Consider the following 20,639-nt stretch of genomic DNA (forward strand, 5'->3'; position numbering starts at 1 on the left):
TAGTTGTTCAAAACCCTGGCTTATTACTCTACACTGCTGTGTTTTGAGATGAAAATGTGCTTTTATTATTGACCATGTGTGTTAAGATTGTTGGAGAAATTGGTGAGAAATGGCCTTGTGATTGCTATGGATAAAGAAGAGCAATCTTGAAATCCAGTAAATACATAAAATTAACACACCCACCCACAAAGAGACACTGTTTTCACCAAGTTTTCTATTTTTTAGGAGGATAATTAAAATTCTGTTGGTGATGCTCATCTATATTCCTATGTTTCTTTGAGAATATTCTCAAAGCCAAAAAGGTAGTTGAGGCTAGTTTTAGATCAGAGATAGCCAATCTGGTGGGTGTCCCCCCCCCCCAATCACAATGCTGGGGACTACAACTCCCATCATCCCTGACCATTGGCCATGCTAGCTGGGGCTGATGAGAGTTGTAGTTCACAACATCTGGAGGGCACCCCAGTGGATATCCCTTTTCAGGATTAAGAGTTCAATTCAACATGTTTACTGAAACCCTATTGGGGCTTTCTCCAGGAAAATATGCATAAGACTACAGCCTAACAGTGCAATTCTATTCATGTATATGCAGAAGTAATTCCTATGGAGTTCAATGGGACTTTCTCTCAGATAAGCATTTGTAGGATCATAGCTCCCTAAGTCACACTCAGGGCTTTTTCAGCTGGAACTCACTGGAACTCAGTTCTGGCACCTCTCAGGTGGGCACCATTGCCATTTTAGGAGAACAAAGGAGGAGTTCATGCTGAGTTCTGGCACAATTTCCCCCCAAGAAAAATAGCACTGGTCATACTCTTTTGCTGCATGTACATTGGTGAGATTCTGACCCAAATGTCTACCGTATATTGAAGCAAAGAAAACAAGAGGGCAAAATTTCCTCTGTCAGCTATTCATGGTACTGTGATACCATAGATGGCATTGTCTATTCTGGCTCTGATGCTAATTATGACCTATTTGCCTCTCAGACGTTCCTTCTTTAGCACTAGCAGCTGAACCACCTTTCTTTAAGCTTGTTAGTAGGGAATACACTGTCAAGGGTACTATAAATGCATCAATAAATTGAGGAAGTGATGCTCAGAAAAATCACATTAACAAGTAAGGCAGATTTGGAAAAGGTCAGGAGCTGCCATTTAACTTGAACCGAACATTGCAGATATGGCACCTACGGTAGTTCTCAGAGGTCAGACTAGGATGTATGTATGTATAATTGTTGTTGTTGTTTCACTTATTATTATTATTTTTTAATATTTAATGCTGCATTGTTTTAATATTCGATTTGGAGCCGCCCAGAGTGTCTGGGGAGACTCAGCCAGATGGGTGGGGATTATTATTATTATTATTTATTATTATTTATACCCCACCCATCTGGCTGGGTTTCCCCAGCCACTCTGGGCGGCTTCCAACCGAATAATAAAAACAGTACAGCGTCAAACATTAAAAACTTCCCTAAACAGGGCCGCCTTCAGTTGTCTTCTAAAAGTAAAATAGTTACTTATTGCCTTGACATCTGCTGGGAGGGCGTTCCACAGGGTGGGTGCCACTACCGAGAAGGCCCTCTGTCTGGTTCCCTGCAACTTGGCTTCTCGCAACGAGGGAACCGCCAGAATGGTGGGGGTGGAGACGCTCCTTCAGGTATACAGGACCGAGGCCATTTAGGGCTTTAAAGGTCAGTACCAACACTTTTGAATTGTGCTCGGAAACGTACTGGGAGCCAGTGTAGATCTCTCAGATTCTGCAGCATCACAAAATGCACACAGCCCCTAATGCAAAACATTGATCCTTACTGGAGAATCTTCTAATTTTACTCTCCTTGATCAAAGTTTCCTAAGCACTCTGCAATGACCTCAGTCACAGGGCAGGAAAGCGCTGGTTATAGCTGACCTAAAAAGTGATCTGTCTTCTCATTAATTAATCTCCAGAGCTTTGTGGGATGACAATATACAGCTCCAATATTGGCCTTGCACCTCAAGAGTTATAGCCTCACATCTCCACAACAATCTGTATGAATTGTGTTCCCTTTGTGGCACCATGCTCAGAGCTTGCTAGATGGGCCAAAGGCCCATGTTCATGTGGTGGGCGGGCAATCAGATTCCTATGGGAAGCCCCACAAGTAGGACCTAAGCGCAACGGCACTCTTTCTACCTGAGATTCCCGGCAATAGGAATTCATAGCCGTACTGCCTCCGACAGTGGAGGTACATCATGCTATGCCGGATAAACCGACTGTTGTAGCACCAACAATCCAAAGGGGCTAGCAAGGCCATGACATTATTCTGGGTGAAACTCCTAAGGTTAAAATGGTAGGAGGTGGCAGGAAAACAACGCTCAGGAAGGATTGCAGGGTGCATTCCAAAGTGCTGCCCCATTCCCAAAGCTGCAGAAGGAAAGAAGGTAAAAGCATTCCACATTAATATAGATGAGAAAAGCAACAATGAAGAGGGTGGGAGGACAACCCTGGAGGGAAGGCTGTCTTTCAAAGAGAATGCTTGCTCCATCCACATGCTGGCTGCCTTGAGGGAATGCCATGGGGAGATCAGTTATTGTTCATGATCCACCAGCAAGCTGAGGAAACAAAAACAAGGGGTTCACAAAACTCAAAGGCAGGACCGGCCCACCCATGAGGCATGGTGAGGTGACCACCCTAGGCAGCAGGGTCCACTGGGGGCAGGAGAACCCAATGTCTATCTTTCTTTCCCCACCCCATTTGTTCCTGATATAGATCTTCCCTGACCCCTTCTTCCCTGGTGCAGAGGGCAAGGCACCATTATGGGGACTAACTCAGGTGCCAAAATGGCTTGGACCAGCCCTGCTCAAACAGACAGACTGGGCTACAATTTAGTCTAAAAAAATTTAAGTATTTCTTTTGCAAGAATAACTCCAACTTATTCTAAGGACCATGATGTATGGAACAAAAATTTCATTTTTTAAAATCCTCATTAGAATAGAGACACACTATGTGACCTGTTTCTAATGTACAGTAATGTTAAGAGGACTGATTAGAGATGGGAAGGCCTGGGGGAAAAAACGTAAACAATTTTTTTTGGGGGGAAAGCAGTTCCCCCCCCCCTTTTCCAAAGCAGTTTTTTCCGTCCCGTCCCCCCAGGCCTTCCCATCTCTAGGTCTGATGCACTTTTAAAAAAAGCAATAAAATGGTGGAAAGAAAATTGCAAATCTGCATTGATCAGTACTCAACCTGGAAAGAGCATGGTGGTCAAAAGTTCTGGAGAGTCCAATAAGTCAGTGATGGCATGCTGAAACTTTTTGCTGTAGTTTGATTGCAGGTGGCTGCAAAGAAACAGGAGGAGTTGGGATGGTATCTATCTATATCTATATCTATATCTATATCTATATCTATATCTATATCTATATCTATATCTATAATCTATATCTATAATCTATATCTATATCTATATCTATATCTATATCATCTATATCTATATCTATTAGGAGATATTAGGAGATATTATTGCCTTTCAGATGTTGCTGAACTACAACTCCCATCATCCCTGAGTACTGGACATCAGCGTTGAGGCCTCCCCCCACCACTCCGTCTCCCCACAAATACTGCATGAATTGTCAGGAGTCACCAACCTTCTCCATGAAGCTACATCTTGCCAAAACTCATAGAGGATGAAGCAGGCATCGCTCGACAGTTTGTGGGCAGACACACTACAGGAAAAGAAGACAGGCCATGAGGGAAAATGTTATCGCTACATGTCAGTGTATAGTCTACTGTATATAAATGGGATCCCAAGTTTCACAGCCAGCCTCGCTCTTGAACCATCTTCACAAGGATGTTTAAGAACTGCCAGTGCTATTCAAAGGATCATTTGGCTTGTTGTGATGGCCCCATTTTTTTGCACAGCCTCCATTCGGCAGACTAGCAGACATTGAATTTTTTATCTGATACTTTGACATTCCACATCACCTTGACTTTAATGAAATTGCTGGACATGCCGATATTCTTCGCTCACAAGAATTGATACGTAGCCTCAAACTCTACTAAATAGGACCTGTTCACAGAACCTTTTCTGAGTGGAACTGGATGGTATACTTGCTGGCAAAAATAGTAGCCCTGTGTCAAGTTTCCTTCCACTCTCTTGTAAGTCTTAAGGCATAGTTACCCATGTTGTTTTCCTGCCAGTGGGAACTGCCAATGATGTGCAACGTGGGTGGCTGTGATGAGGTCACGGCACACATAAATCGGCCTAATGGTTTGGAGGATGCTGATGATTGGGGAGCAAAGGATTTGTTGATTTCAGATCTCCCAGTTTCTCATTTTTCCAATCTTAGATTTGGTTCTCCACATTTCTGCAGCATTTTGCAAATTTCATTTTTTAAAATCCTCATTAAAATGCTTCAGCATTTTAGGTGTGCCCTTCTCCTAATAAACATATTTTTGTATGCAGTTTTGGCTAATATACACATTTTTGCTAGCAACTACCTGTTATTTTCACTATACATATTCATTTCTATGCATGCTTTCCCCCAAATATATTCATTTCTCCAAACATTATTTGGTTGGAGAACTGCAGAGAAAAGTTTGTACAGTAACTTCTGAAAGATGGCTGTGTTTTGGTTCTCCTATAGCAGGCATCCCCAAACTTTGGCCCTCCAGATGTTTTGGACTACAATTCCCATCTTCCCCGACCACTGGTTCTGTTAGCTAGGGACCATGGGAGTTGTAGGCCAAAACATCTGGAGGGCCGCAGTTTGGGGATGCCTGTCCTATAGTTTCAGACCCAGCAAGGTCATACTGTAGTCTCATACTCCCTCAGACCATATCCTGCCTTGAAGAACTGCCATCACACGACCAAGTCCAGCAAATAATGAAATTGTGCCAACTTTCCCATGAAGATAATTGATTAATGCTAATACCTTCCCAAAGTTGTTTTTTATTATTATTATTATTATTATTATTATTATTATTATTATTATTATTACTACTACTGTATGTTCATTAATTCAGTAACTTAATCTGCTGACTCTTCCTTTCTCACTGTTTCAATGATGAATGCTTTTGTTTTGTTTTTCCAGTATTTGGAAGTAAAATACAGGCAGTTACTAATACATTTCCAATTACTTAATGCATTTTCCAACAGGAAAAATAATTACAGAACTAGGAAAGGGGGGGCAGAGTCTGCATTCACAATCATCTGAGTGTGCAGTTTTCTTTCTGTGCTTCTGTTTGTTTTGCCATCTGCACAGAAAAAGAGTAATAATATTTCCCTGTAATGAGTCTGTCTCTTGTAGTGCAGCATTCATCTACTTTATGGGGGATGTTAGGTCGGCAATTTAGTTCATATATTCTCCCCCCCCCCTCCAGGATTAACTATAAAGCTACCCTGTATCTTTGTTCTAAATAATACCACCAAGCTGTTTGAGGGAGTGAGTTAAAATTAATAGCCTGAAGATGGAGAGTTCGACAAAAGCCACAATTGCTGTTCTTAACAGCATTTCTCATCCAAACAGCCTATGAAAGTCAAACTCTGGAAGACTTACTGTAGGCAGCTGCTCTGTCCGGCGGTGATTTCTGTGTAGGATTGGAGAGCTTGGCGGAATGCCTCTAATCCACTGTCTGCCACTGAGATCTGTCTCTGTGCCACCAGGATGTGCTGCAGAAAGTGGCAGAGGCAGGAGGGGGAAGAGAGATGGTGAGGGGCGATAGAGCCAGTTCCAGTATGCTACATACAATATCCCTATGATCAAAGGCAGCCCTTTGTATCTAAGGACTGCATTTCCACTTAGAAACACGCACATCCAAACAGGTTCTGCAACACCCACTTACAGTGGTACCTCAACAACCGAACAATTCGACTTCCAAAGGTTTCGACTTCCGAAGTTGACAACCCCAGAAGTCTTTTCGCCCTGCGTGCGCGTTCTGTGCCTGCGCAAAGCGGCGCACGGGGTCGGCGCATGCGCAGAAGCATGAAATCGCGCTTCGCATATGCGCAAAAGCGGCACTTCGACAACCGAAGACTTCAACTTACGAAGACGGCTGCGGAACGGATCGTCTTCGTAAGTCGAGGTAGCACTGTATATTGATTTGGCAACTTTATGGAAGAAGCCAATGACAGACAGAGAGTAACAGAGAAAGATAGATCAGGAAGATGTGTGTATTATTGCTTAAGAGGCAACCATCCCTAGTATGGTGCCTTCCTGTAGTCTTGATCCAGAGCATGCAGATAATAAGAGATCCCAGAAGCATTGATAGTGCACTATAGCTCCCCATCATATGTAGCATATTTCTAACTGGCACAGAAAACTTTTTAGCATGCATTTGGCTCATCCATCCATCCCTCCTTTCCTTTCTTTTACCTGTCCTTTGTGCAAAGGGTATGGCAGATGTTTTGGGGACCTTCCTGTGATCATACATTGATTAAGCTCCACGAATGAGAAATGCAAAGTGGGCAAAGTTCTTGGAACAACACAATTGTTCCTGGGAGATGACTTACCCACTTTAGGTATGGTTTTAGTCCAAAACTCATGTGAAAAGCTGTTCATTTAAAGACACACTATGGCTTCTGCAATTTTTGTTGGGTACCTCCAGAAAACCCATTTATTGAACATTCATCCTGATTTGCTTGCATGCAACTTACATGGAGGTTGGATTGTTTTTGGTATTTATTACACTTTTGTTCTGGTTTGGTTGCAGAGACAATACCCTTCAATGAGTATTTACCCTGCATCCATCCTGATTTGTTTGTGGGGCATTTCAATGTCTCCCCATTACTCATTTGTTCATTCCCATGCTTTCCAATACATTTCACCATCACTATCCTAAAGGCAAAAAGCCCATTTATTTATCTCTTAAAGAGAATTTGTTGTACTGAAGCAACAGAATGCTTTAATCCACTGTAATTGTGCCAACCTACCATATTTTTCGCTCCATAGGACACACTTTTTTCCTCCTCAAGAGTAAGGGGAAATCTCTGTGCGTCCTATGGAGCGAATGCCATGGCTCCGGCAGCGGGGAACCCTCGGCTGCCGCTGCAATCCGAGCGGAGGGATGCCTCTGCTGCCGAGCCTCTGCAGGCTCCGATCCCTGCTCTTGCTAGCGGCAAAGGCGGGCAGCTGCAGAGGCGGGGGGTGCTCCTTTTGGCCACTCGGCCGACCCCCCCCCCCCCCGCCTCTGTCCCTAGCAAGAGCAGGGATTGGAGCCTGTGGTCGGGAGAGACAAAGTGCTATGCTGTGCCTCTCCCAAATGCAGGCTCTGATCTCTTGAGACCATCAGAGGCGGAGGCAGGGCGGAGAAAGAGCACCCAAAAGGGCTCCTTTCGGCTGCTTCTCCATCGCCCTGTCCACCTCTGTAGCTGCCCGCCTCTGCCCCTCGCAAGAGCAGGGATCGGAGCCTGCGGTTGGGAGAGACACAGTGCTACGCTGTGTCTCTCCCGAATGCAGGCTCTGATCTCTTGCGAGCGGCAGAGGTGGACAGGCGTATGAGGGAAGCCACCAGTATATTAATAGTATCCCAAGCACATTGGCTGAAGGATTTGCTCATTTTGATTATCAAATAAATGGAACAGTCACAATTAAACTTACAGAAGAATCTCTTCCTTTGCAGACCACATCATCTTTCAGAGGTTCCAGCCTTGGACTCTGAATAGACAGAAATGCACAATTATTGCAAAAGGAGGAAAATGAATGTCAAAGTGTGAAATGTATCATTGATTTAATGACTGCCCTTTTTTTGCCAGCATTCACAGTTGCTACAAACCAAGACTTGGCTGTCATTGAAGAAGTGCTTTCTTTCTGGGCGTACATAGGGGTAAGCATACCCCTAAACATTTTGTGAATCTTTGTACTTTTGTCCATTTACTGTATCTATTTCCCCCGATTTGAACTATAAAATGGGTTTCTTGAGTCAAAATGAGAGTACCCCTAAACTTTTTTTTTTTAGGAAAAAAAACTGCATAGAAGTATGTCAGAGCAAAAAACCCTGCTAGGTTGGCCTGATGCAATGTAATATATGAGAAGAAGCATGACAGACTGAGAACAGGGCTTTTCAGATTTGGAATCCCACTCCCTTTAGGCGAGCCTGTGTGCATTTGAGCTCTTCCCAGAAGCAAAACCAGCCATTTTTATTGGTATCCAGACATGAACCAGTGGGAGTTTTAGCTGCTGGTTATTTGATGTCTCATGGAATGTGTTACGAATGAGTGTAATGTGTAGGAATTACTTGATCAGGGTAACATCAGATGGTATTTCATACGTATGGAACTCTCTTAAGAGACCACACACCTTAGGCAGAACCTTCCTATCTCTGGACACAATGATTTTCAACAGAGGCAGTTCACACTTTCAGCTGCAAATGACGAGCATGCATATATGAATCAGCTCCAAGGTAATGAGGATGAAATTTCATTATCTCATCAGCAGAGAAGTCCCGTCTTCTTTCATAGGCGGAACGGTAAAAAAACCCGAGGAAGTGAGTCAAATGGTATATAGGAACCTATGTCATAGGAGCCTAGGAAGCCTGCCTTATACTGAGTCAGGCCACTGGCATAGCTGCCAAGTTTTCGCTTTTCTCACGAGGAAGCCTATTCAGCATAAGGGAAAATCCCTGTAAAAAAGGGATAACTTGGCAGCTATGGCCACTGGCCCATCTCACTCAGTAGTGTACACTGACTGGCAGCAGCTGTCTGGGATTTCAGGTAGGAGACATACCTGTAGATGCTGGGGATTGTACCTGGCACCTTCTGCATGCAAAGCAGATGTCCTGCTACTAAGATATGGTCCTTCTCCAGAAAGATTGGAAAGTGGAAAGAACAAAATTTTCTGACATGTTAATATATGCATTAATGTATTGTGTGGCATAAACTTTTGTGGACAACGGTTGACTTCGCTGAGCTTATGCCATAATGAATTTGTTAGTCTTTAAGCATAGCTGTCAAATTCTCCCTTTTTTAAAGGGAAATTCCCTTATGCTGAATAGGCTTCCTCGTGAGAAAAGGGAAAACTTGACAGCTATGCTTTAAGATACCACAAGACCTCCCCCCCCCTTTTTTTGCAGCAGGTTAACATAGCTACCGTTCTGGAATATTTCACAGTAAACACCCTAAAGATACTCCTTAGTTCCCTGTTTCATTCTAGGATTTTGGCTAGGTTCAATTTCAGCAGAAAGAATATGGACCTTAATATAAGCTGTGAGAATGTGTCACCTCCCTCTGAAGTGTAAAGCATTATTTATACATTCTTTAGACAAGGGACTCCTAGCACCATAAACAATTCTATAAAAACTTTTATTCCTTTGTCTTCACCCTGGGAAGAAAACCATTTTGTTTAAGTACAGAACTTTATTTAGGATTTTTACTGCCACTTTGTTTTGAAATATATATGATGCTGTACATTGAACAGACTCTGGTTGGATCCAGACTACACCTCCCACAGACAGAAAGGCTCCTTTCAGCCTTTGTGAGGCAACAGAGGGATTCTGCTGGGAGGTGGAGGGAGGCAACATTTGCCAATTCACTCGGTCCTCCAGGGTTCACCCAACCCTCTGAAACAGTGTGGGAGGTGGTGGTGCGGGTTACAGGGGGGTGGCCAGGAGTCACCTACCCTCTTCCACCACCAGGAGCAATATCTAGATCTCCAACTCATAATGTATTAGGCAGGCATTGCATGTACATATATTTGAAACACATCAGAGTCACAAAATGAGGCCCAGCATACATAAGCCATTTACATTTCAGACTTGGTTGGTTAATATCGGTTGCTTTGGTTAATGCAATAAACCTTATAAGAAAGGTTGCAATATTTCTATTGACACTTGGCTTCTGTACTTCCCCCTCTTACTATAACTACATATTTTAGGGTCCCTTGACTGGTAATTGTGACAGTTTAAAACTAGCTTAAAGATGGGTTTAAAGCATAATCTACTAAGAAAAGGCACAAAGGTGGGGCCTAATTGGGGGGGGGGGGTGTCAAATTTTCTAAACTCTTGCCGGTAGGCAAGTTGACTTTGAGAGGCTGGGAAAGTAATGCCTGATTATAGGGTTTTATGCTCAAATATTCCCTGGTCGAAGGATAGAGAATTCAGTCAGATATGTCTAGGGAGAACCTGAACTGCCCCAACAGAAGGTGATGTTAAAGTGAATTAAGTTGTATTTTGGACCAGATCCAAATGCCCTGAGAAGCAGCCAGGTTCTTGGGAAAATGCATCTCTGTTCTACACAGAATCTCCACCATGTATTATTACTACCAGTTCCATCTGTTGGCCCACCTTACATTCCAGTTTGTCAATAAGCTGTTGTAGTTGGTCGATCTCAGGTGTCCACTGGCTGCCAGTTTCCACACAAACACCTGGATGCAATGGGGGAAAGGGAGAAGCCGGAGATGAAATCATGCAATGTCTCCTCCTGCCTGTAGTTCAGCGGATAGGGAGTACTTCTGTAGTGTCAGCAGACAGATGGATGGCATGGCAAACCTTCACTCCTTCATTTTAGCACAAATAAGGCAGGTCTATTTGTTTGTTATTCCTCCTTGACCCTGTGGCATTGCCCACTCCAGCCCACAAAGGAAGGCAATGCTCTCTCTTTCCCTCCCTCCCTCCCCATAATGGTTTCCTTAGAACAGGGGTGGCCAACTCCCAAGAGACTGCGATCTACTCACAGAGTTAAAAACTGGCAGTGAACTGGGGTTCGGGTCAAAGTTGTTGAGCTTTTTTTTAGGAAGAAGGAAGGCCCATTTGGGGGGAGGGTTCGGGTCAAAGTTGTTGAGTTTTTTTAAGGGAGGAGGTAAAATGTTGAGCTTTTTTCAGGGGAGCCGCAGTTGTTCAGCTTCTTTGGGGGGGGGGAGCCAATGATCTAGCAGTGATCTACTGCAGATGTCCAGTGATCTACTGGTAGATCACGATCTACTTGTTGGACGTGCCTGCTCAACAACTTTGACCTGAACCCCCCAAAAGGGGGTAGATTGCAGTCTCTTTCTTGGGAGTTGGCCACCCCCGCCTTAGAATAATATGCTCTGTGCTGCAACACAGACAGGACCTCTGCCTGGTAAAATAGCCACGGCCACTTCTGATAGGTTTTCATGTGTGAGTGTACTTTCTTAACACTGCTGCTGTTGTGGTGAAAACTGTAACATGGGAGAGCCCTGGCCTGTTGTTGGCTCACAGATCAGAAATGGGCTTTCAAGCTACTTCCAGGCTTGTTTGAACGATGCCTCAGGGCCTAACTAGATGTTACATGGACTGAGTTGTTGCCACTGATTGATGTCTGCCCCATGTGTCTCCCTGGTAAGAGACTTGCATGGTGTGACATTGTCACACCTAGCATTCCCCCACCCTTGAAAGCAGTAGCCAATTATTTGGAGTGAAAAGGGTGGAGAATGCAGAAAGTGATGATATCATGTCAGGTGTTTCTTTTACTTGACATTACTTTGGAGATGTGGGCTGGAGGCAGTTCCTTGTAGGGTGGGGTGGGGAAAAGGATCAGGCTGGAAGGCCTGACCTAGAAGTAGCCCAGCCTCGTGGGCTATTTTGATAAGTGGGTGTGGCCACCTACCTGTCAGTCACCTGACTGCACAGTGCTAAGGTTAGAGATAAGCCACTGTTGCTGCCTTTTATTACCAAAGAGCAAGCAGGGGGCTTATCTCCAGTCTTAGTGCTGTGGAGATTAACACCAAAAGGTAGGCCCACTTAATGCCTTCATAACAAGAAACACTGTGCCTTTCTTTCTAATGAATTGCTGCAAATCAGGGCCTAAGTAGACCTTTGACTGTACTACAACACTAAGATCAGAGATTCGCCTCTGCCAGTAAAAGGATAGTTAAAGGCGGCAGCAGATCTCTGATCTTAGTGCTGTAGTACAGTCAAAGGTCTACTTAGGCCCTGATTTGCAGCAATTCATTAGAAAGAAAGGCACAGTGTTTCTTGTTATGAAGGCATTAAGTGTGCCTACCTTTTGGTGTACCTCTTGTATCCCTCGTGTACACCACTTAGAAACGGCAGTATTTAGTGCTGTATAAATTATTAAAATAGGTAAATAAATAATTTGTGTCCCTCACATGCTGACTTCAGCATCAAATGGCGACTTGCATGAATAAGCCCCCGTGTATCAAACTCTGTACCTAGAATTTCCATATAACCTTTCATGACCATGCTTTTTTTCGAAACACAGCACACACCAAGTCGCCAGATCATTGAGCAATCAAGGCCCTGTTCATGTGTCCGCTCGCATGGAGGACACTAACATGTAGCAACAGGGGAGGGGCTGTGCTTCAAGTCCTGTTCTCGGTGCGTGGAGTCCTTATGCATGCATGAGTGGTCGAATGTTTCATTTGCATCAGGGGCCTCTATTACCTCTGTGCTCAAGTTGCCAAAGGTCTGGAGGTAGGAAGACGATGCAACGGTGGGGTGGGATGCAAAACTAGAAGCATGGTCCTGCTCTGCTGCTAGATGTGAGCACTCTACATGGGAGTAAACATGTAAACACGTTTTACTATGTCTTTATATGTGCTGTAAGCAGCCCAGAGTGGCTAGATGGATAGGATCTAATAATAATAATAATAATAATAATAATAATAATAATAATAATAATAATAGCGCTCAAGTGATGAGAAACCAGGTGATGCCTACGGCTGTATGCACCAGGCCATTGTTGACGGTGGCCAGGGAATTTGAACAATACTTTGTTACTGCATTCAGACATTTTTATACCCTATTTTTCCAGAAGCTACCCCTCTGCTTCTGGCAGTGAAGCAGCCAGCCTCATATCAATGTGAAGTCTGACAAGAGGGATGGGAAACCTGCCAGTACCTGTGGTGAGCATCCCTGAATAAGGATCTGTCGGAGACAAGCAGATGTTCTTCTGAGCTCTACGACCACATCTTTTAGCAGTGCGTGGACCAACAAAAGCTTCTGATTTGGTAACATCATTCCTGAAAAGCACAAAATGAGATGATGATGATGATGATGATGATGATGATGGCGGCGACAATCTTATTTTTTTCTTCTTTTTTAAAATCAATTTTTATTAGATTTTCACTTACAAATCAATCATATCAAACCAATTATTCCAAATTATACAAATATATATCTATTAAACCAAATATTATGCCAAATTATAAAATTTTTGCTTCCCCATGCTTCAAATTCTGAGGGTTTCGAATATCTATAATTGCCGCCATTCTAATCAGACAATCTTATTATTTTTTCAATGTATTACCTGCCCTTCACCATCAGGTCCCAGATCAGGTTGCAACAATTTAAAATTCAATATTAAAAACAGTTAAATTACAGATAGCGTAAAGAGATGTATCTTCAGCATTCACCCAAAACTGTGTGATGAAGGCAGCAGACACACACAGCTGCCAGAGAATGTCTTCTCCCAGGACACCCCCCCCCCAAAAAAAAACCTCTGAAGGAGGTGGAACCAATAGGGCCTCCTCTGCTGTTCTTAACACCCAGGGGGGACTGTAGGGAAAGAGGTAGTCCAGGCATCAGCCCTCTAGATGTTTTGGACTACAATTCCCACCTTCCCCGACCGCTGGTCCTGATAGCTAGGGATCATGGGAGTTGTAGGCTAAAACATCTGGAGGGCCGCAGTTTGGGGATGCCTGAGGTAGTCTTTCAGGTATTAGGGGCCTAAGTCATTTAGGGGTTTAAACATAGTATTAACACCTTAAACTGGGCCTGGAAATGAACTGCCACCCAAAGCAGCTGTTTTAAAATAGGGGTTATATGAGTTCTAAAGAGAATCATAGCCAGCAATACATGCCTAAGAGTCACTTCTGCTGTGTGAGTTTCTGCAAACAAGGCCCCTCATTCTTCATGGCACAAAGGAGACATATCCTAAGAACACTCTTGGTCTAAAATCTGTGGGGGCTTTTTCTAAAGCATTGTATTATTTACTAGTACTGTAATTCTGAAAAATTCAAGGATACGAAAAGTGGTATTCGCTTTGGGAGATCGGATCTAATATGAATGAAATATTGGTTCCTCTCAGTTCCTGTGGGTTGCTTCTCCCAGGTGGGGATTGCGTATTATTCCTGTCTCTGCAACTGAATGTCTACCGGTATGTGGCAGCTCCTCTGACCTCCAGAACAGCACTGCAGCATTCAACCAGGCAGGAAATGCAGAAACTGCCCCCAGAAATAGTGGGGACTGGGAGAAACCCCGTGCCAGAATGGGATGCTGGATGTAGACTGCACAATCCACTCCAGTCCTGCCACTGTCCCTATTTGACTTTGTGGGCAGATAAAATATCAGTAGCAAAATAAAGTTCCAGGTGTGGGTGGAGCCTATCCCTCTGGTTTGAGACAAGGATAAGAGGAAGGAAGGAAGGAAGTGCTCTGAGGCCATTATCACATGAAGTGGCATTCCCAGAGAGCCTTTCTCCTCACATTTTGGTGGCGCCTTTGCATCTCTTTCCCATTCCCCCAGCCATTTCTTGTACCTTTCTCGGCCAGCCTGTTCTTCAATGGTGTCTGCAGCACATTCCAGTGAGACCTGCAGGGACTGCAGCTGGTTCATCGTCTCGCGAAGTAGGAAGCGGGTCACAAACTGTTCCATTTTGGAGGAACTCTCATATACCTGGAGGAGCGAGGGCAGGGGGTTGGGGGACACAGGGGGACAGCTCAATACTTCTAAACACTATGTCCCCAGAATTTCTACCATTGCTCTTGCTCTTGAGGGGAAGACACAGTCAGTACCATGCCGCTGCACTCTAACATGTTTTATCCAAGGAATGCCAAATGCATAAATATAAAGGGGAGTCTTCAATATCCTCAGTAACTAAGAGAAAGAAATGCATTGAGATAAGTATTAACTGCTGGGTTACTTTCCATAAATGATGAAAGAGGGGGGCACACAAACAGAAGCTCTGCACTGTTGGGGGGGTTGGGGGGGAGGAATTATAATTACAAATCAAACAATGCTCAAAGCATTCTCACATAAAATTAAACCAGGAGCATATAATCATTAGATCTTTGAAATATTAGCAGGCACATTTGTTTGTTAGTTTCTTTTGAAGTGTTAACTTCCCTGCTGCAATTAAGTTTAAGATTACACACACACACACACACACACACCAGTGGGCTTTGTTCGGTGATAATGAAAATGAATAAATAAGAAGTGCTTTATGCACCAAGCTACGCTGCAAATGAAGAGCCTCTGTTTTCACACACAATGGAACAAAGGTGTGTGTGTGTGTGTGTGTGTGTGTGTGTGTGTGTGTGTGTGTGTGTGTGTTATTTGCCACACTACCAGAGCACAGGTAATAATGCAATATTGTGAAGCTTCTGTTCTCCTCCATTTTTCGGTACAATAAAGATGATCCGCATAAAAAGGCTACTTCATCCATCCAGATAAATTGCTATTGTGAGCACAAATCTATAAGGCCTGACCTGATTATATAATTGTGGATTCAGTCATCTGGCAGAAAAGTTTCCATCGAGAGACTATACTTTTAATCCAATTGTAGGTGTATTAGATGTAACAGTAGCTGTAGGATCCTTGGATAATTGGAACATAGGTTGTGCTGAACAGGTATAAAGTGGGCATTGCAAGTGTTGTTTAAAGCACAGAAGCAATGGCAAAATAAACGTAGTTTCATAGAATCTGTTTCATAGAATCATAGAGCTGAAAGGGGTCCCGAGGGTCATCTAGTCCAACCCCCTGCAGTGCAGGAATCTCAACTACAGCATCCATGACAGATGGCCATGGATTAAAGTTTGTTATATCTTATTTTATTAGGATGGGGGCGGGATATAATATGAGCCTTCGATTCTAGCTGAACAGATATAGCACCACATTTATTTTGCATTTCTTAGCTTATTGAAATTTGCCACCTGACTCTGAAACTCTAAAAGGAAGAGTACATTGTGTAAGATGCTGGTGATGGCAAGTATCCATAAATTGCAGGGTAGATTTTGAACAAGAGAGTCAATCCATCTCCAGAAGACCCAAATGCATTACATTATTAGTGCAATTAGTTGATTAATTCCTATGGAGGTTTAGATGGATGTTAAGGGGATCTGTCCTCTGTGGAAGGTCACTCAGATGACAAGTGCTATGACTCAGTGGCAAAAGAAAGGGCCTTTAATCCATGACTGGGCTGAAGTTCCACTCCTGCCGTAGTGCAGTCTTGGCCAAGTCTTGAACTCGGTTCCTCGCTTGTATTGCAGTCAAGCCCTTTGTGTAAGTTTGCGCTGTATTTGCCAGCACAAAATGGAAGCTGAAGAATGACTGGGCTGTGTGCTTTTTACAGCCAGTCCAACAAAGCAGATGGAGAGGAAGACTAGCAAAAACAGCAGCAGCAACAGCAGCAGCAGCCTTTCAGAACAGTCAAACGCTTTCATGACTACCTGTAAAAGTAGTTTGGTATTATTATTCCCAGGGCTTTTTTCAGACGGTACTCACCAGAACTCAGTTCTGGTACCTCTCAGGCACCTTTGCCATTCTAAGAGAACGAGGGAGGTGTTCTTAGTGAGTTCCAACACCTCTTTTTCCAGAAAAACAGCATTGATTATTCCCATATTGCGGCAGGATGTGTGTGTGTGTTGGGGGGGGGGTTAGTATGAGAGAGGCCTGCCCAAGAATCCTACCCAATGAATTCATGGCAGGGGCAAGATTTGAAGCAGGGAGTTCCTGGCTTCTCAATGAGCCTCCTTGCCCACAATACTACACAAGCTCTCAGTAGTGGACTTTCCTGACTTATCCTGAGGGTGTCATTTGCATGGACAGACAAAATTAGTCCTCTGAACCACACATTTTTGTTTTCTCCCCCTGAACCACGCATATTTGGTTCAACCTCTATCTTTCTCTTTTGCTCAATGGTGGTCTCAGCTATTTATTTTCGTTAGGGAATGTTTTTTTTACCCGGCTCTTCAACCAAAAAGGATTCCTTGGGCAGTTTACAAATCACTAAATAAAAAAAAAACCCAGGCAGCCCCTGTCTCTGAGGTTACAATGTAAAAACACATGACACTGAAGGAAAATGGATTGGAAGGGAGGAGGAAATAAGCAAACTCAAGTTCGAGTTCTTACTTACATGTTGTTCTAATGAATAGTGTTGGTGTGGAATGAGTTGTAGAATGCACCTCTACAGAGCCCCCCAGTGGTAAAAATGGGAATAAGAGTTGTTGTGGCTGATGGGAGCCCTAATGCAGGCACCCCCAAACTTGGCCCTCCAGATGTTTTGGACTACAATTCCCATCTTCCCCGACCACTGGTCCTGTTAGCTAGGGGTCATGGGAGTTGTAGGCCAAAAGATCTGGAGGGCCACAGTTTAGGGATGCCTGCCCTAATGCATGGGTAGGCAAACTAAGGCCCGGGGCCCAGATCCGGCCCAATCGCCTTCTAAATCCAGCCTGTGAATGGTCCAGGAATCAGTGTGTTTTTACATGAGTAGAATGTGTGCTTTTATTTTTAAAAGCATCTCTGGGTTATTTGTGGGGCATAGGAATTCGTTCATTTTTTTCTTCAAAATATAGTCCGGCCCCCAACAAGGTCTGAGGGATAGTGGACCGGCCCCCTGCTGAAAAAGTTTGCTGACCCCTGGCCTAATGCAATGGAAACCTGCAAATGTTGCTGAAAGACATTCCCCCATCCCTGGCCATTGGCCAGGCTGGCTGGGGCTGATGGAGGTTGTAATTCAGCCACAGGTTTGTGATCTCTGGTTTAAAGGCCTCCATAAATTAAATGTAACACTACTCAGTTGGTAGAGCATGAGACTCTTAATCTCAGGGTCAGGGGCTCAAGCCCCACATTGGGCAAAAAGATTCCTGCATTGCAGGGGGTTGGACTAGAGGACCCTTGGAGTCCCTTCCAACTCTACTGTTCTATGATTCTGCTACTAATAAAAATAAGAATTTATGGCCCACCCTTTGCCCTAAGGTCCTAGGGTGGGTCACAACAATTTAAAACCAAATACAATCACCAGAGTAAGCCAAGTCCTAAAATATGCATCTCAAGTGTCAAAGCCCAGGTTTAAGAGGTGCTCACAGGTCAGCACACCTCTCGAAGCATACAATGTCGCTAAGATTTCCTAAAATACTATATACCTAATTGAGGAGCTACAAACTTCTGTAATCGATTGGTTTACTAAAAGCAAGACTGTTGTCTGAAACCAATCCTAAAACATTGTCCTGTTTGTGTCTGCCATCCCCAGTTCAGCTGTTCACTGGTGGTGGGAAGTTTGATTACAGGAGCCACCATGCAGCCTGACGCAGACAGAACCATTTCTGTGTAGGAGATAAATTACCAAGTAGCATAAGGAGGCAATGAATAATTAGATACAAAAAAGGGGCTCATAAATTAAAGAACAGGAAAGATGCCAGAACTGCACACAATAAGCTGATAGGGGGGAAAAAGTGAGGGGCCATTTTACCAAGGTAAGTATCACCCCACTGCAATTTCTATGAGATACTCCATCAGCTGACAGCATCCGCCTGGTTGCTGCTCTTGAACAATGCACTTCCATTTCCATTGAAAGGGAGGAAGAGGGTTTTTTTTTATTCATTAAGAGCCAGCACACTGCAGATTAGCAAAAGGCAAACTCCAGTGTACATCCTCTGGCCACAGGAGCTTCCCCCTCCTGTTCCTTTTCGCTTCATAAATATGCTAATTTCCCCTTTCTTCTGCATTCCTCCTTCTTTCAAAATTCCATTTCGCAGAGACATGATGAATCTACTTTCCAGCTATCTCTGCTTTGCAAAATTATCTTGGAGAAACAATCATGCAGTGGGGTGGAGAATCTGTCTGTTTGGATGTTTCTAAACAGGGGCATTAGATGTTGGATGATTGTTAAGTTGTTGTTGTTTTTTTTAAAAAAAACTTATCTGATTTTTGCTGTAAAGGGTACATCCAGGTTAAATGGGTGAGAAATGCAGGCTGGCATTTGGGTGCCAACCACATCTGGAAGACCCTTTCCCTCATAAATGGAGATAAAGCAACAAAGAAGATGAAAAGCAAGAAAAATGCAGTGATTAGGTTAGATCTGGTCACATCAGGTTAGGTTTATTCAATTTATAAATCACTTCCCACTAAAGTGGTTTACAACTAGTAAAAAAAATACAACACAAAACTAAATAAAGAACAAAAAACAGATTCAACAGCACAATACTGTTATCATTAAAGGTAAAGGTAAAGGGGTCCTTGACCATCAGGTCCAGTCGTGTCCGACTCTGGGGTTGCGACGCTCATCTCGCTCTATAGGCCGAGGGAGCCGGCGTTTGTCCGCAGACAGCTTCCGGGTCATGTGGCCAGCATGACAAAGCTACTTCTGGCGAACCAGAGCAGCACACGGAAACGCCGTTTACCTTCCCGCCGGAGCGGTCCCTATTTATCTACTTGCACTTTGATGTGCTTTCAAACTGCTAGGTGGGCAGGAGCTGGGACCAAGCAACGGAAGCTCACCCCGTTGCAGGGATTCGAACCGCCAACCTTCTGATCAGCAAGCCCTAGACTCTGTGGTTTACCCCACAGCGCCACCTGGGTCCTACTGTTATCATTAGTGCCTTCCCAAATGTCCAAGAAAAAAAGATGTCATTGCCTGTCACTGAAACAATGACATGGTTGGTGCCACACAGACCTCCTTAGAGAGAGCTTTCCATAAATGGGGTGAATGCTACAGAGAATTCCTGTTCTCTTGTTGCCACCCTCCAATTCTCTCTCAAAGGGGTCACACAGAAAAGGACTGCAGATGATTATCTCAGGGTCCAGAGAGGTTCAGGTGGAGACAGGAAGTTGTTTAGGTATGGCGATCCTAAGTTGTGTAAGGCTTTCAGGGTCAAAAACAGCACACTGTGAAATGATGCTGGGCCCAACACAGACCTTCTAAACCAGAGGAAGTCCGTGCAGTGCTCTCCAAACACTGGACTACAATTTCCTATCAGCTCTTATCACTGGCCATGCTCGATGGAGGTTGATAAGGTTGCAGTTCCATAACATCTGGAGAACTCCATGTGGTCTGCTCAGTTCAAATATATTCCTGTTTCCTGGTTGTTGTGGTTCAGTGACAGAGAACAAAGGGCAAAAGGAAAGGAAAGATCCCAGCCACTGGTGACTTGCAAGGTCTCAGCTGTATATCTCTCAGCCATTGTAAGATTGGCCTAGGAACTTGGATGACATCACAATAGCACCTGGTGTTAATCTCCCAGCCACAGGAGGGGCTGGTAGCAACATTAGCATAGCTGCTTCCCCAGGAGGAGAGCCACTACTTTGGTGGCATGATGGGGAATAACATCTCCCACAGAAAAATTAAGAAAAATAAGGCTGATAAGTCTGCAGACCAGGATAAGGACAAAAGGGGAATTTTAATCTGCTTGAAGAAAGACAAGTCCACTGTAAGTACCAGTCGATTAGTTGCTCCCCCATATCCTCCCCCCAAAAAACACCACAAGCTGAGGGTACCCCCCTACATACCCTCTTTCTGCAGTCTTGTACAACTGGATATAATACACATCCTCCCCCTTCACAAAGTTTCTCTCCTGCCAAGCTATTTCTGCATGCAGAGATTGTGCCATAATGGCTGACAAGACTAGCGGTAGCGAATGTGTTGCCCTCCAGATATTACGGGACTACAATTCCCACCATCCTTGACCATGTTACCTGGGGAGTAATTGCTCAACAATCATCTTGGCTACCCATGAACTACACCCAGGGACCACAGCGTCACCGCCATC

The 20,639-nt window shown here is 44.0% G+C and overlaps 1 protein-coding gene across 1 annotated transcript in view; it reads right to left on the reverse strand.

Moving 5' to 3' along the window:
- Positions 1-1,447: 1,447 nt before the first annotated feature.
- Positions 1,448-20,639, reverse strand: part of NECAB3 (N-terminal EF-hand calcium binding protein 3) — an 81,439-nt gene continuing 62,247 nt past the window's right edge. Inside the window, exons 6-13 of the mRNA XM_035122948.2 lie at positions 14,411-14,547; positions 12,772-12,893; positions 10,237-10,316; positions 7,557-7,613; positions 5,517-5,629; positions 3,606-3,683; positions 3,208-3,299; positions 1,448-2,576 (exon numbers count right to left, since the gene is read on the reverse strand). Of these exons, the coding sequence (XP_034978839.1) occupies positions 2,548-2,576; positions 3,208-3,299; positions 3,606-3,683; positions 5,517-5,629; positions 7,557-7,613; positions 10,237-10,316; positions 12,772-12,893; positions 14,411-14,547 (708 nt within the window). The 3' untranslated portion in view covers positions 1,448-2,547. The remainder of the gene's footprint in view (positions 2,577-3,207; positions 3,300-3,605; positions 3,684-5,516; positions 5,630-7,556; positions 7,614-10,236; positions 10,317-12,771; positions 12,894-14,410; positions 14,548-20,639) is intronic.

This window comes from Zootoca vivipara, chromosome 7 (genome assembly GCF_963506605.1).
Source record: "Zootoca vivipara chromosome 7, rZooViv1.1, whole genome shotgun sequence".
Lineage (NCBI taxonomy): Eukaryota > Metazoa > Chordata > Lepidosauria > Squamata > Lacertidae > Zootoca > Zootoca vivipara.